The 16,387-nt window shown below is 36.1% G+C and overlaps 1 protein-coding gene across 2 annotated transcripts in view; it reads right to left on the reverse strand.

Moving 5' to 3' along the window:
* Positions 1-40: 40 nt before the first annotated feature.
* RASGRP1 (RAS guanyl releasing protein 1) overlaps positions 41-16,387 on the reverse strand; it is a 40,485-nt gene continuing 24,138 nt past the window's right edge. The window contains exons 7-18 of one of the 2 annotated variants that reach the window (XR_003570705.1): positions 15,036-15,209; positions 14,179-14,295; positions 12,237-12,512; positions 10,041-10,121; positions 9,358-9,462; positions 8,820-8,929; positions 8,015-8,159; positions 7,304-7,340; positions 6,721-6,867; positions 4,585-4,958; positions 2,860-3,174; positions 41-416 (exon numbers count right to left, since the gene is read on the reverse strand). Coding sequence is in view for 1 of the 2 variants with exons in the window: in XM_027879293.1 (XP_027735094.1) it covers positions 3,040-3,174; positions 4,585-4,958; positions 6,721-6,867; positions 7,304-7,340; positions 8,015-8,159; positions 8,820-8,929; positions 9,358-9,462; positions 10,041-10,121; positions 12,237-12,512; positions 14,179-14,295; positions 15,036-15,209 (1,701 nt within the window). In the remaining variant the exon portion in view is untranslated. Of the gene's footprint in view, positions 3,175-4,584; positions 4,959-6,720; positions 6,868-7,303; positions 7,341-8,014; positions 8,160-8,819; positions 8,930-9,357; positions 9,463-10,040; positions 10,122-12,236; positions 12,513-14,178; positions 14,296-15,035; positions 15,210-16,387 lie in introns of both variants that reach the window. The other variant, XM_027879293.1, reaches the window with a different exon arrangement.

The following is a 16,387-nucleotide window of genomic DNA, read 5'->3' on the forward strand; positions in this document are numbered from 1 at the left end:
CTGCCAAAGGGGCTCAAGTGACAGTCAAGAAAGATGAATATCAGAGGCATGAAATGCAATTTTAATATTTTTTCTAATATAAATATTGAACCAAAATCTTACAATTTATATAAAATCTTTACAATCTGTACATTTTCAGTCTTCTCAGACAGCATTATAACTTTTTCAAGTTGTCATAGAGATCAATTACAACAAAATAACAGATGCTACTGAACAAAAGCATAGTTCCAAAACCATATATAAGCTAATGTAGAAGTGGTTGTGTTTAACCTGAATATGAACAGTAGCCCTGCCTTGTTAATTGTGATATTTCTCAGTCTATTTACTTTAAATGACCAGAATGCACACCTAAAAAGTAAATGGGGGATGGGGGACTGGCGCTTGTTCTTTCTGTCTTCTTGTATGTGCAGCTGAACCTGAAGAAGGAAAAAGGTGAGTGTTTTCATTTAAATTAGCCATGACAAGATAAATTTCAATATCAGTGTTTGCTACCATGACTTATAAACAGCACTTTTAATTGTATCTTTTTTCCTAACATAAAGCACCTTGAAGATTAACACAGATGCAAGTGATTTTTGTTGGTAGCTTTGTCAGTTTTAACACTTTCCACGTAGTTAGGTTCCACTATTAGTCCTTCATGCAGGAAAAAGGAAGTCTCAAAAGAAAGGACTCACACCATTAAAAAAAATACAAGAGAGGCAGAAAAAAACTGTTAATGGCTTTTGGCAAAAAGAGAGCCTGAAGGTACTTAGAGAGCTCTGAAATTCTTCAGATATCAACTGGCTTCTTTGCAGCAGGAATTTTTCAGCACACTTGTTCTCTTAGACATTCTTGCAGACAGATCTCTTTTAAGTCATTCAGACTGAACAAGAAGACAACACAGCAAAACATTTTTAGCACTTGAGACTGTACAAATCTATGGTCATAACTCAATTTTGAGTTTTAAGTACTCAGCCTAGTTACACAGTAGCCTTTGGGCCAGCTGCTGATGTTAGGGAATTTTTCTTTTAAACAAGAGGTTTTGTTTGTGATCTCTACCCTCAATCATAGACCAAGTATATGCATACACAAAAATTCAATTAGAATCTAGAGTTTAGACCAAACCACAAGTGAACATTTATCTTGTCTGCATAAGATTTATGAGTCTTACGTGCTCTTTTGGACTATTTTTGAAATATGTGAAAATATATTCAACTTCTATCTAGTTTAATTATTGCAGAAAGAGACTTTTATTTGCTAAATGCCAATTAGAAATACACCTTGCTGTAGTTCCCTGAATAGAGGACAAAATTAAGAAGCTTACAGAAAATGGGTAAAGCAAGTTTGCAGACATGAGTTGAAAGCCATTCTGATTGCTTTACTGATCAAAGTGCAATTCCATGTTACTGTTAATACTTCAGGTTTAGTGTATGAAGAAAAAAAAGCTGCACAATCTTCAGAGCTGCTGGGTTTTTTCCTATGCATTTCAGTTATTTACAGTAATGTAACAGAAAATCTACTACTACTACTACTCTTTCCATCCATTTGTTTTTACTTATACATGGAGTTGCAAGCACAGTGCAATCTCTCCAGAACAAGAATCACTAAACTGGCAGGTAGTTTCAAATTTACTTTCTTTATAAATACAGCATTCATATACTTCATTGTGACTGTAAATTGTGAATGGAATATATATTTATACATATTATACGTTTGAACACAAAGCACACATGCTGTTGTTATAGGTTGACTAAATTTCAATCTATGATGGACTTGGTAACAGGAGTTTTGAGGAGCATTGAGTGGAGTTTGTTTCTGATGCTTATATGTGTGATGACAAATCTTTGATGAATGCAAGCAAGTTTTATACAACAGTAAGTGTACAGATTCTCTTGGAAGGCAAATGCAATTTTAAATTTGGCTGTTCTGACAAGTAGATTTATCAGTGACTTGAAAGACACTTTTGTTGTTTCTTAACAATGTGTACACTTTGCATCTTTAAATTATTTCCCTCATACCTTTTACTATACAAAATTTACAGACATAAGAGCACACTTCATCTTGACTCTGTGTAAAGTGCATGTGAAATCGAGGAGAGAGAAAATGGGGAAACCTTGTTAGGAGTGCTGGAATACAGTAGCTGTTGCACTGGGATTACTGTACAGATTCACTCATATTATGGCTCTAAAGGTTGTACTCAACCAGGGCATCCACTTTGACATGAGAGAAAAATAGTCAACCTTGTCCCATATCAACTGTATGGGGACAAGACGTTATCCCTTAAGCCAAATAAGTAGGACTGTGTTCCAACTCATGGCATGGAATGCAAAGATGGAAGCAGTATTCAATGTCAAGTCTCTAGTCTCAATTATTTTACCTTAATAAAGGTAAGCGTTTGAGCAGCAGAACTTCTAAAGCTCTGAAAGAGGTTTTAAAAAATTGTCAGTTTATCCTAAAGTCTAAGACTTAATCAAATATCATTAGCTTAACTACTTATTTTAATGTTCTTGTTAAGCTTTGGAAATAAAGGTCAGAGTTCATGATTTTAATTGGTTCCAGCCCCAGTGATAAGGAACTGTTTCTTTTAATGTGGTATTTCTACAGATTTATTTCCTCAGCTGTAGAATGTAGAAATGTAGAAAACATTTGTTTTCTACAAAACAGAGTTTGGGCTAAATTTGAGGTGACACAGTCTTGTGAACCAGCTACTTTGTCAGAACAGTTGGTGTCAGAACACAGACTTAAGGTGTGCTGCTGGCAGCCAAGTCACTGGGGAATCCACGTGATCTTCAACATGAACAGAGACTTCAGCAACACTAACTACTTTTAAAAGCAAACCCCGAAGGTACTATTTTCATTGCACAGATAATGCTAAATTACCTTAAAAAGTCAAAGGAATGGATTTATGCGTTTGGGAGTGTATGTTTAATAGGGAAATGTGTTGAGTGAAGAGAACATTTCTGCTTAACATCCTTCAGACTCTCTCTCCAGTTCACTTGATAAAGCAGCTTTATCATAGCCCCTCCTTCAGTCTTACATTCTTCTGCAGATTTTCATCTGCTAGGAGCAGTCTCTGTGTTGTAGGCTGTCAACTACATGGTTTCTTCTCTGGATTGTGAGAGATTCAATTTTTTTATGTGCCTGTTCCAGTTGGATCTTCAAACCTTCATTGTCTGCCTTTAGAATATTTCTTTCCTAAACAAACAAAAAGATAGAGATTTGTATTTCATTTTGCATTTGCTTCAGGATGTCTGGTTGTATATTTAGGTTGACTGCCATAAACAGAATTTGGTATAGCTCTTATCAGTGGAACAGAACCTGAAACTTAATTGAACATTTCCATAGTCACTGGTCTGTCTTTTGTGTATCCTCCTAAACTTCTCAGCAGCAGGTATCTAAGTCATGTCCACAACCTGCATTTATCCACCCTCCCCTGCTCCTGTCATGACAGCAGTAGCCTATGGGAAACAACAACACAGCTCACACTTCACCGCTCTACTAATGCAGAAATTGATGTACCACAGCCTGAGCCGTTAATTTATAACATCATCTGCTGTTTAGTAATTGAGGTCAGGATCTGCTGAGGGAGCAAGGTCAAGTGTAAATTGTGGGACTCATATGAGTGGGACATTTTAAGGAGTAAGTTTTTATAAGTACATCCGTGCTTCACATCCTTGTTATATTGAATATACTGTTGATTGAAAGGGAAGTGGTCTGTATTGGAAGTTTCCTCCCCTAACCTCTGTCTGAATAAACCATTCATCTTCCATAAAAGATGAATTCACTTTAACAACAGCAAAGAATATTGTGAAAGTTATACTGATCATTCAAAGATCAGGGTGTAGTCCTGTTGTTAGACTGTTTCCATGCTGGTCATTCACAGAATAGTGGTAAGTAATGAGTCAAGTATGAAAATAAGTCTGACTGTTTCTCATAATTATACTCAGTTGCACTGTTGATGCTGTGATAGTTTCATTAATCTGTCTGGCAGGTGTTGTTTCTACAAACCTGAATTTGGGCCAAATGTGAGGTGATACAGTCTTATGAATAGCTACTTTGTCAGATCACTTGTAGGATAAGATGAGACACAACTGGGTTGATGAAGGTGAAATCTAGCAAGAAGCATCACGTCTGTTGACACAGTAAAATTTCTTGGTGACTTAAAATTGTCAGTTGAACAAAAGCAGCGTTGCCTGCCCTCCCAACCCCATATATTCTGTCACATAGCGGAGCAGAGGCCAGCAAACTCAGGAAGAAGTTCAGAACTATGTTCCACGTTTTCTGGAGTAACATCCTGTCCTCAGTGACTGGATTATGTTCACTTTCTAAAACTGACAGGGATCAGCGTGATCATAACGAGGGCTTCAAAATTTATTCCTTAAGCCCTATATTAGTGCTAAAATTTATAATTGAAGTAAAGCATTGCTGGAGTTAAAAGAGGCTGAGAATTTATGATGCTATTCATGGGTTGTTTAATTTCAGTTAAACTGGCAATTAACTACAGTGGAGTAGGGTGACACCTTCCCACCCAGCCCCTTCCCTACACCCGCCAATCATTTGTTGGTACTGTTGTGTGAAATAGAATTTGTTTCATTATGTGTGTACCTGCTCAAGTTCCTGGTATGAGGGTTTACAGCTGTGATGTTCCTCCTTCGTTTTCTGGCTGGAGTCCTTGTTTTCCCACTTAACAAATGCCTTTTTGCGGCCTAGAATTGGGCTCGGAAACGTGGATAGTGGAGTTGTCTGGAGATAAGGATTTTCTGGCATCCTGTGTTCTTTCTTCTCTCTCCGCTTACGACATATATCACCAGCCAGCAGTACAGGATCAGTCTGTGTACCTTTATGAACCACAGCTGGTTTCAATCTCACTGAGATTTTCTGAGCTGAGGAACCCATGAGCATAATGGTTCGGTCTTTGCTGTCTTCACTGTGTTCCACTACTTCTCCATTAGGAAAGGTGAATGATCCTTCTTCTTGTCCTTTAAAATATATATGGTAAACTGAGGAAAGGTCTTATCCCAGGAAAGGAGAAACAGGAGGCATAGTAATAAAACATTTTAATAAACAAAACATTTATTCCGTATTGGTTTTTACAGTCATTGCTCTCCAAAATAGTTGTCATTAGAAGTTTCTCAATGTTGTGTCTCTTGGAACAACGTTTTGCCCCGTCTCAGTAAGATAAATGTGGATCAGTAAGAGGAAAACAGGTTGCTATCAAGGTCAGCTGGAGAAAATCTAGAGATGGGTAAGAGGTTTTATACAGACCATTTACATCAGCTATTGGGCTGGAAGATTAAATATGGATACTCATTCAGTGTTACCACAACATGAAGCTGTAAGATACAAATTACCCACTTTATAAAAGTGAAATAATGATGTTTTTCATTTTACCCTGCTTTTGCATACATCATCATAAAATATTTTTACTTTTGTGGTTAAAAGTAAAAAGAGGGGGAGGGCAAACCCACAATGTTAGAAGCCATGGGTAAAAGATGCGATTAAAGGATTTTAAAAAGACCTGTTTCAGTAATTTCTGTCGTTGGGAAGAAAACGGAATAAGACTGTATGTTCAGACACGAGGGGAAAGAACAAGCAGTCCAGTAGCTGCTTCAGGCTTTGGAGAATTAAATGAGGATATGGATGATCAATTCATCTGTACGTCTTCAATCTAGACCTGAATTCTCATGTTTTGACATGACATAGTGTTGAGAGGTACCACATCCTGGTGTACTGGGTGGTGCTGGACCAGGCCACACACTACATTTCAATCTCTGTAAGCACGACATCCCATGAGCTGGTTATTACATAGTGCTGCAGGTGCAATCATAGAGCTGCACGTAGTATCGAGAGAAATTGGCCACACTGAGCTCCATGTAAGTGCTAATAGGAAAACTAAGATGGAGTCCAGCAGTATGAATATTAAGTACGACAGGAAAGGTTGATGATTAAAGTGGCAGGAAACAGGTTTGAAGAATATTAGATATAGGCAAAGGAGAGAAAATCAAAGAAAGTGAATATGGAGAGAGTTGGAATATCAACATCAAAATTAAAACAACACAAGTAGCTTGGTGTTTTTCAAGGACAACACTTACTGCTTTGGGAGCCTACATGGTAATACACAATATGAAATGTTTATACAGCTTGTTTGATATAAAGAGAAAAGAACAGAGAGGTATATATTTTTCATTTCTGATTCTGTGAAAGATGGATAGATGAAAAGGAATTACAGCTGCAGCTACTAAAGTGGAAAAATAAAGATAAGGTCTTGGCTTTCCTAGCACACAGATACATAAGTAAACTGACTTCATAAACTCCACATCAAAATCTGAGTCAGAATTGTAACAGTGCAATAGTCAATGTTACAACAGTGCTAAAAAACAAGACCTGCTTGTCACAAGGTGAGAGAGTTAAGGGAACCTGTCAGCTGTTCTGGTCATGGCATCTAGTTCTCATGAGAGTCTGGCAGAAGATTTATTCTTTTTTTGTGTGGAATTTGCGTACCATACATTGTGTAGTGTGACAAGAGATCTCCCAGATAGGGAGTCCATCTTTATTCAGCTTAGAACTGGAATGGTGTTACTTGATACAAACTCGCTTATACCTGGTTCTAGTTTCTATATTGATAAAACACTGCAGTTAACAAAATCTAAAACGATGCTGTAAAACTCAACTTTAAAAGAAAAAGGAGCAAAGAAAATATTATCTAGATCTTTTGATCTTTTCAAAGTGATCTTTTCTTACCATGGAATTGCTCTTTGACTCCTACTGGGCAGAGGCTTGATGCAAGAGCAGATGTTGGGCTGCTGTCTGCAACTGAAGTTTTGGGTCTTCTCTTGCACTCTATCACAACCAGGTCTTTGCATTGCTTGTGACAGTTCATTCCACAGTCTATAAAAAAACACCAAAGTTTACATGATTCAGTGGCTCTGGTGTAGCATCTAAGATAGCTCTCACACTTCTCCCTGTTGCCTCCCTGGAAAGCACGAAATCTTTAGTGTTCTCTATGTACGTTACCTGTAGCAACATACATCTGGTAAACTGGTAAACAGACCAGTGACATCCCTTTAATATATACATCTGAGGGTCTGTTTCCAAACCCTCTGAATTTTGTCTTGCCAAGCATTAGAGCTGTCATTTACAATTTTCTTCATCTTTGCATTTCTTCTGTACCATCTGTTATGCTGTTCTTGAATCAGTCTTCTCCTTCCTGAGAGGTCTGATTGAATAGGTCCATAGACATAGCAATGGATCTCAGGATGATCGGGGGGCTTTACCATTCACTATCAATTATAGTTTAAAATTAACAAAGTACAAAGTACCTTACCTTTGCATCTGTATCCTTGTTTAATGACTCCCCATAGCTAAAATTCAAACAAACAAATTAATATATTTCTCTTCATGTTTGAATACCCCCAAATATAAAAATACACTAAAAGCTCCACTCTTTTCTGAGATCAGAGCACTGGCAGAATATCTTGTTTTCCTGCACTTTTAATGGTAAGGTCAAAATCTGAACTATTTACCTCTTCACAAACAAAATACTTTGATCTAGTCTCTAAAGAACACATCAGCAGATCTGACAGCCCCCCTGAGAAACTGTGGAGCTGGAGTAGATGGAGAATTCTTCTATCTCAGCAGAGTTGTCTGATCCCAGCTGAACAGAAGATTGGTAGGACAGTCAGTTTTATTAAATATTTCTGTGCCACAAGCGGGGACATGTTATGTCTGTATAAGGACATGAGTTCTATCAGCCCCATGGGGTGGAAGGCTCTGGATTTGGAAGTCTTGCCTGAGACTGTGTTTGGTGCACAACCAAACACGACAAGGTATGATCCACGTTTAAAGAGATATTAGTACTGCCAAGAGGGGTGTAAAGGATACCTTAAACAGCTACACAGGCACAAGTCTGATATTCTATATAGCTTCCTTGATGTTTTACATAGATCTATTTCTGTATAAGACACAAGGTGGTTATGCAAGAAAAAAGGCATTATTCCAAAGAATGTTAACATAATTTACTAAAAAGTAAGCTTACAAATCCAGCACAGTTGTCGCAGAAAGTAGGCCTTAAGTAAGTGGTCTCTTGGAAGTTGTGAGCAAAGCCAAGTCCTAATTTGGAATAGATTGAGCTAGCCCTCATAAAGTAAGCTGTTATTTCATCCCTGCTAATCAGACCTTCCCTGGGGGAAAAAAAAAAAAAAAAGAAAAAAAAGTTGTGAGGTTGTGAGACATATATTTTGTTAAAAGCATAAGGAGAATTAAACATATCTTTGTTCACATAATAGCAATAGTTTAATGGGTGAAAAACTAGTGGTCTCAGACAATTAATCATGTCAACTGTTCACAAAATATACAGAAGGCTATCTACACACTTAAAATGCAGACTGTAAGGATAAATGGAATATCTGCCTATGTCATGCAACCTCAAAACTACTTCATATTAAGCATCTGAATAATCACTATTGTAATTTTTTTATGCTTTAATATGTTAAGAAAAATTTTCCTAATTTTATCAAAATACACATTTTCCAATTCTCTATTTTTTAGGGACAGATTTATCTTACAAAATTTCTTTCATAGTATATCCTGAATATTAAAAAAAAAAAAAAAATAGTTCTCCTATTATCTGTTCTTCCTTCCAAACGGTTACCACTGCTGTAAGCCCTTGAAGATGTTATTCACAACACATTTAGGAAAGCTTTTGTCAGTCATGTTTTCACTTCTGTGTGTGCATGAAGAGGATGATTTTACCACCCTAATGACAGAAATACAATTTAAACACAAAACCTCCCAAATCCCTCCCAAAACACATGCTACAAAGTTGATAAGCAGGTACTCACCAGTCCTTTGCCATTACACAAAATGAGAATGGAAAACTGGCAGCTATCTTTTCAAATTCCTCCTGGGAGATATATCCATCCTGATCATGGTCATAATTTTTGAAGACAGACTGCACAAGGTAATAGCAGAATAGTTTATAATGAGGATGGTCTGAATTACCACTTCAGAAAGTCTCCACATTATGTACGGATTTCCTGTCCCATTTTTTTCCCCAGTGTCTATTAAACAGTGTAACAGTCTAATTTCTTTTTTTGCTTGAAACTAAAGAAGGCTGCTTGAAAGAGTGACTATGGAACTACACAAACCAGCATTCACACCTCCTGCCAGCTCCTTAGCCATTTAAGGAATTTCCATCCATGCCTCACTGGCCACTGCTGCTCTTTACAGCTCTGCAAAAATATCTATTTGTGAAGACAGAAGTGCTCACAAGCTCAGCACCACTTTGAATGCATTCATTATTTTTTCCCATCCCTGTATCTTTTCATACCTAGAGGTTGAGACTATGATACGTAAGGTACATGGGCCAACCTTACTTACATCTACCATCCTCTGAACATGTTTGCTGATGGTTTTTGGATCAGGTTTTGGGGCCACTCCTGAGGCCCAGTCAGCAACTACTGGTGGTTTGCAAGGTGTCAAAGGCTAAAATAAATCAAATGGAACTGTATTAGTACCACATGAACAGATTTTCAGTATTGCACTTCTTTCATTGGTGACAGTGGAGTACATGAGACAGGACTGTAGAAATGACCTGTTGGAACTGACATCATACTTTTGATAGTTACATGGTGTTTCAGAGAAAGTTCTTCCCTCAACTGTTCAAAATAGCAGTTGTTCCTCAAATTGTCACAGTTCACTGGCAGCCCATCTTTTCCATATTTATAAAACAGGAACAAAACTACCATATAACACTCATGGGTCTCATCATTTGAATCATATAAGAATTCTTTACTGGAAAGAAACCGCATCAACTGCCAAGACTGAGACTGATGTTATGTCTCTACACAAGTATCTTCATTTGTCTTTTTGTTCATATCATAAAACCTGATATGGTGTTAACTCTCCCATATATTCTAGCTTAGACTTAATGATCAGTCAAATAATTTATGCTTCACTCAGTGTATATGGCTAAAATGTTTTCAATTTAGCATAAACTAAAATTAAATTAACACAAGGGACAAAATTTACATTACTCAAAAAACTTTTGTTAACAATCTTACAGCAGCTCGGTGACTTCGTGGCTCTCGGGCATACGAAAGCTCATAAATTTCATCTTCTGTGTAGTAAAGGTCAAGGGACAGCTGAAAATAAACACATCAGTTTAATCCCAAAACAGTTGGTACTCCTTTATAAACTTGTTTCTGGAGTGCATTCGTATTTTTTGGTGCATTATTTTCTAATTTAGGTTGCACGTAGAAGAGTACACTTGAGTTGCACAGGTGTTCACAGTGATTTGAAATGGGTACAGTTCTACATTCCAGACTGCTGTTGCCATTATCTGGACATCTGTAACATTACACTGCTACAGTCATTAGCGCAGCAAGTGACTGTAGGCATTATTAGCAGTCAGTTAATACATAACATGAAAAAAACTGTCACCCCCATAATATTCAAGTGGTCTACTGTGCAGCTAAGTACAAAAGCACCATTCCAGTGAAACTGTCTGTCTCAAATTCTCAGAAAACTCTTGTTTAAACATGTCACAAGACGAGGTTAAAAGATGGACTGGGATATACTTAGTTAGAACATTTAGCTATCAACAACAGTTACGTAAAGAGAAGAACATTATACCTGGTAAATATTATCAAATTTAGATCTTTGCTTTTGCATATGTCCTGGAAAATAGTATAGTAAATACTTTATAGACTGGAAACAAATTTCAAGCTAAGGTGAAGAGTGGTAACATGATGGTTTTTGAACATTTGAATAGAAAAGCCAGGTGTAAATGTGTTATGAGCCTCAACGTGTGACAAGTCCAAAGAAAATGTAAATTTTACAAAGAGTCAAAATTGCTGCAGTCATATGTATATAAATTAAGAAACAAAAGTAAGCGATTTTATTCAATGAATAGCCTTATTCAAGTTCCAGATATGCAGTAAATTTCTTGTGAACAACTGCAAAAATTATTTTTGTACTCCAAATAGTCAATAATTGTAGGATCTTGGGGAAATCTTAAAGTAGTTTCTGACAAAAAATGAAAGTCCAAATGTTTTGCTACTTCTCTCATGATTCATGTATGTGATTACTAATACCTTTTCTTACTGATTTAACTGCTAGTGGTAAAGCATAAAAATAAAGGAAGCAGAAGAAGGAGGAAGACTGTTGAAAAAATCAGGGGAAAAAATGAAAAATTATCTAGAGTATTAAAACTTCAGAAGTTCCTGCACTGAAATGAAGTATTTGTTTTCATTTATGTCCTGTCATATATCGCTGTATGAAATTGTGGCCTAAGTTCTCCATATTCGTAATAGCCACTTTTATAAACATTATTAAAAAGAAAAAAACCACAACTTAGTATAATTTCAGACAAAACATTTAAAACAAATAGCAGGAAGAAGTAAGAAATTCACGTTGTTTTATTTCATGCCCCGGGCATCTGTGCTTAATTTCACACAAGAGTGCTCTCAGAGATAACAAATAACCTCAGGCACATAAGCATTTTTATCTATTAGCTCTTTCCTGAAACAGGGCTTATAACCAGAAGGAGGAAGTGGACTATCTAGGTTTTCCAAGCTGAGATACTTGTTAAGGCTAAACAAAACTGACAACTCAAAAAGGCAGATTTACTGTTTTAATGAAAGGTAGTATTTTGACTTATTAAGAGAAGTTAAAACTGTCGTTTTAACAGATGTCCTAATTAGTGTCAGTTTTTTTAGTAACACAGCACTCACTAGAATATGACTGGTAGAGTAACACAACTATATTTGACTAATGTTTATGTCAGAAAGTTTTTTTAAGTACGGAAGAAACTTGGCTAGAGATGTGGTATCTTGAGGGACTGAACTTTCATGTGAAAGTTTGTTTTTTCAGCACAAGGAATATTTGTGTGCAATCTTCTGCCTCCAGAGTGCATTTAAGGAAGCTTTCTATCTTTCTCCCTGTTTAGGCTCAATCAGCAGAGGATTCAGAGCACTTCTTTAGTGAAAGTACATAGAGTGCATACTACTATTGTGAAGCAGAAGTAAAAAATTCCTTCCCTCATTGAAATAATTGGAAGCATACTGACACCTCTGCTCTTGCTGACAGATACACCAGCTTTTTCTCTTCTATTACTGTACATTTCTACTTAATGAAAAAAAACTTACAATATTACATATTCATAATTAATTAATTAATTAATTGAATTCTCTACTTAGTTGTTTGAGAGGTATATGAATTTTTTAAAAGGAGATATTTATCTTATCTAACAGACTTACTGTAAGCAAATGAACAAGGTCCATATTAGCCTCCAGGGGAAGTGGCATTTCCTGGAGTTGTATCAGCTCATTTATGTGGTTATACAAAGAGTATAGTTTGTATATGTTAATTTTTTTGTCCTCCAAGTAGTCTGGCATGCCCTCATAAAGTGATATCAAGTCTTTCAGGTGGACCCCAAGGATTGGGATCTTAAAGTTACTGCACTCGTTATAGGCTCGTCGGTAACTATCATAATTTCTGTAAGATGAAAGCAGTTCTGTCATTTCATTAAACACCTAAAAATAAAAAGAAAACAAAAAAAATCAACACTGGTTACTCTTTCTTTTTTTGTCATACAGAACAAGAATTTCCCATGTTATTGTGAAGGAGTTTACTCTCAAGGACTCTTGAAAAGATTTTAAAATTTTAAATGAAATCTAGATATTCTAGATTTCCTATACCTCTAATCTAGGTACTAATATATAATTATAGCTAGTTATTCTACAGCCTAATCTATAATGCTGGTCTCCCTCCATTCCCCATTTAGTCAAATGAAAATAAATAAAATCCTCTCAAATCAAGGGGATCTGTGTGGAATTAATGCATAAGCACAAGATCTCTGACATTCATAAAAGCAGCCATCTTCACCTTAAAATATGGAATGCACTTCTCTGACTTTCAAGACACCTGCTGGAATGTTCCTGGCAGAGAAACCCTATGCTGTGCTATGGTCCCATTGCAGCACGATCAGAATTTGTACTACAGTTCAAGGTGGCACATCTGTGCTTTTAAGAAAAGTTTTCCCATGAATTAGAACCAATATATTTGGGTTGTTGTGAAGGCTAAATTAATCTTCAGTCTAGCAGTATAAATATTGTCCTTATTTATTACTATAGAAATACTAAGTTGACTCAACATTATAAAATCAATGGACCAATGTTTTCTTTGGGAAGTTCCTGTCAAACCCCTTGATTTGTAACCTTTACAAACTTTTTGTTATAGTTAAACCTTAAAATGTGTTCTCAAGTCACTGATTACCAGCCTGTTTTTACCTGCTTTCTGTTAGCACTTGTACATGATTTCTTGATACAGTTACTCAAATGATGTACACACACACAGTCCGTATAACGACAAAATGTGAAAAACAAAATGTTTCTAAAAGAAGTTTGCTAACTGATTTTATAGATTCCAAGTGCTGCAACCATTACCAGTGGGAGGTCATAGTTCAGGTCTATACTCCAGGTATGCACTGTTCATTCATGTTGGTCATATTGTGATCGAAACGTGCTCAATAGATACCTACATAAAATCTTTCAGCCCCAGACAAAATAAGTTAATAAAGGATCTTATTCTCTTAAGAAGCCACTTTATTGCTAAAAAATATGCTTTCATTCACATTTTTAGTAGCTTTCATCTGTATTTCATAAGAATTTACCTGGGCATTAAAACAGATTCCTAAGATTCCACTGTATTATAATGTGTGTATTAGGGCTAAATTTGTTCAAGTTTGAACTAGATAAAATCCATCATTGGGAAAGATGCAATGAACAAAACCAGTCCTTTCAGTTTTAAACTCAAAGTGAAGAATTCTCACAGACCCAGTATGGTCAGTGTTGCTATGGATGACAATAGTTTTGTTCTCAAATGTTCTAGGATCCAATTTTCTGTTTTCATGTTTAGATGCTATTTGGTACTACTGCATATACACAGAAATGCAGCTTGTTACATCTGAGGATTAAAAGAGAAACCTTAGAGAATCTATACAAGTCTTGAAGAAAGGTTGGAACAAGTGTAGGAGTAAATGGTGATGTAAAAATGAAATGACAAATTAAGTTAAAACCCAAGGAATTTTTTTTCTGTCTTTTCATGTTATCCAATGAAGCAAGGCCACTTTTTGGGTGTATAATGACAAAAAAAGTTAAAGGTTATCTTATTTGTAAAACTTAGAGAAGCAATACCAACCTTAATTACATCATGCGGAACACATGAGCTTGTTTCCTTAAGCCTGGAAATGGAACTGTGACAGAGACCTCCTATCACTGCCATTAATGTATTGAAATTCTGCAGCTGGTGGAGCTTCTGTGTTGACATACAAAAAATCAGTATTCATTATTTAAAGTTTCAAGTCATTCAATTTTACATTTCCTCTATTGTTTTACTCTGAAGTCTTACAAGTCTTGTGCCATTTGACTTCATGTATTTTGGTAATGAATTGTGATTTTACTGGGTGTAATGTGGACTTATCCTACTGTTATTAAATCAGATACTAAATTTGCAGATACAGTAAGTCTTCAAAGTACTTCCTCAGTACTTCTCCCTCTTCCCAGAATCCACCACAACTAGGAAACATTGGTTTTATCTTGGTTTTATCTTGCTTATGCAGTTGAATTAGTATGCAACAAATATCAATAGGACCATAGCTCTGCTTTTATCCAGAAAGGCATTTCTGGTGTAATGTTTTTAATTACGGCCAAAGGCATGGGAGTGATTCGTGTGTTGGAAAGGTACAGCTTTCCATTCACAGCTTGGAATCTTACCCACTAATTCAAAAGCAAGTCTAGTTTTTCAGTGAAAATAATTTCTTCACAATGAATATGAGAAGGTCCTGGTGGTCTGACACTGCAATATCTGAATACTTGGTATGACAGCACACAAATATGCATGTGGTGGGTGTGAACCAGGAGGCCAGTGCCAACACTCCCAGTTGTCTCCACAGTAGTAGCATGGGAAGAGCAAAAAAATGGGCTGCCAAGGTGTCTAAATATAAAGGTATCAGAGAAAGACAAAATAAACACTAAACATATCAGATTTTAACTGACCTGTGCAACATGAATGAACTTGATAAACACTTCAGCCCGAAGCTGTGGTGTTGGTCTGCTGAGAACCATTAGCTGCACCCACTGAGAGATACCATTGCAAAGAGAAATTGATCTTTCCATTGTTGGATTCTCTTTCACACAACTATTCACAATGTAGTTCTGATAATCTGAGAACTTAAACAAACAAAAGAAGGGCAAATGAAAATTCATGTACAGTTTCATATACCTCATGATCTGTGTGCAGAGGTCTGCTTTTCAAATGAAACATAAAAGATACATTTTAGACCTTAACTATCCATAAGGCTGAAATCTTTCCTTTGTACAAGTTTTTTGTTTGTTTGTTTATTTGTTTTCACTTCAAAGCAGAGGCTTCAACTACTTGAATTAGCCAAAAGTATCTTTTTGCCATATCTCAGGAGCCTTGGCTCTTATAGACCCTAGGATGAACAGAACTTGGGCTTTCCTTACAGCTTCAGTGGCTTCATAGATTCATTGAGTCCAGGCTTCTATAGGGAAGGTTAAACGGAATTTAAAGTGTAATCTAGTAAGTCAGTAATAGTTTAAGGGAGTTCAGTGTTCAGTTTCTGTAGCTAGGGCACACCTCTAAATTAAGCTACACTAATACAAAAAGCAATTTCAATGAGATTAATATGAAACTGAGATAAGACCATTAAGAATGAGGGTTGCAGCTGCCTTGATATTTTTAATACAGCTTGTGATTCCCTTATTTAACTAAGGCAATCTAAAATTATTCAGTCGATACCTGTATGTGACATAGAGATTTTTTTTTTAAGCCATTCTTCCCTTTAAGATCAAAGAGAACCAATCATTTGCTTTTGTTCATGCAATGTTTGTTTATCCATCCTCTTGCTTTATCCATTACAAAAATACACAATAATTTGAATAATCAGAAAACACGACACAGGGTTTATACATTCATTCTTTACTATTACCTCTATACTACCATCTTACCAAAAACATTTATAGCTGTAATAGACATATCTTCCTTTCTTAAGGCCACAGGAATATGCTGAATGGCATTGATCCTTAAGGAAACATCATAAATTGTCAGGCTGTTGTTAGTTTCTTACTCTCCCTCTCTCACTTTCTCATAACTTTATAATTTTTTTCTATCTGTTTAATAAGAACTATTAACATTTTAAAAGCATATATGACAGCTTATTATGTCCTCTTATTAAATTAAAAATGGAAGAAAAATTGACATTAATAAGTAGAGCTGTCTCTGAGATTACATGGTACTTACATTATAACAATTACTGTTTGAATTTTGAACCCCAGCCATGTTTGGCTGGATCTTGAAATTAACTACTCTATACAGACAGATAATTTTT

Source organism: Empidonax traillii, unplaced genomic scaffold, assembly GCF_003031625.1.
Source record: "Empidonax traillii isolate 1590-97213 ecotype Southwest subspecies unplaced genomic scaffold, ASM303162v1 scaffold53:size2875158, whole genome shotgun sequence".
Lineage (NCBI taxonomy): Eukaryota > Metazoa > Chordata > Aves > Passeriformes > Tyrannidae > Empidonax > Empidonax traillii.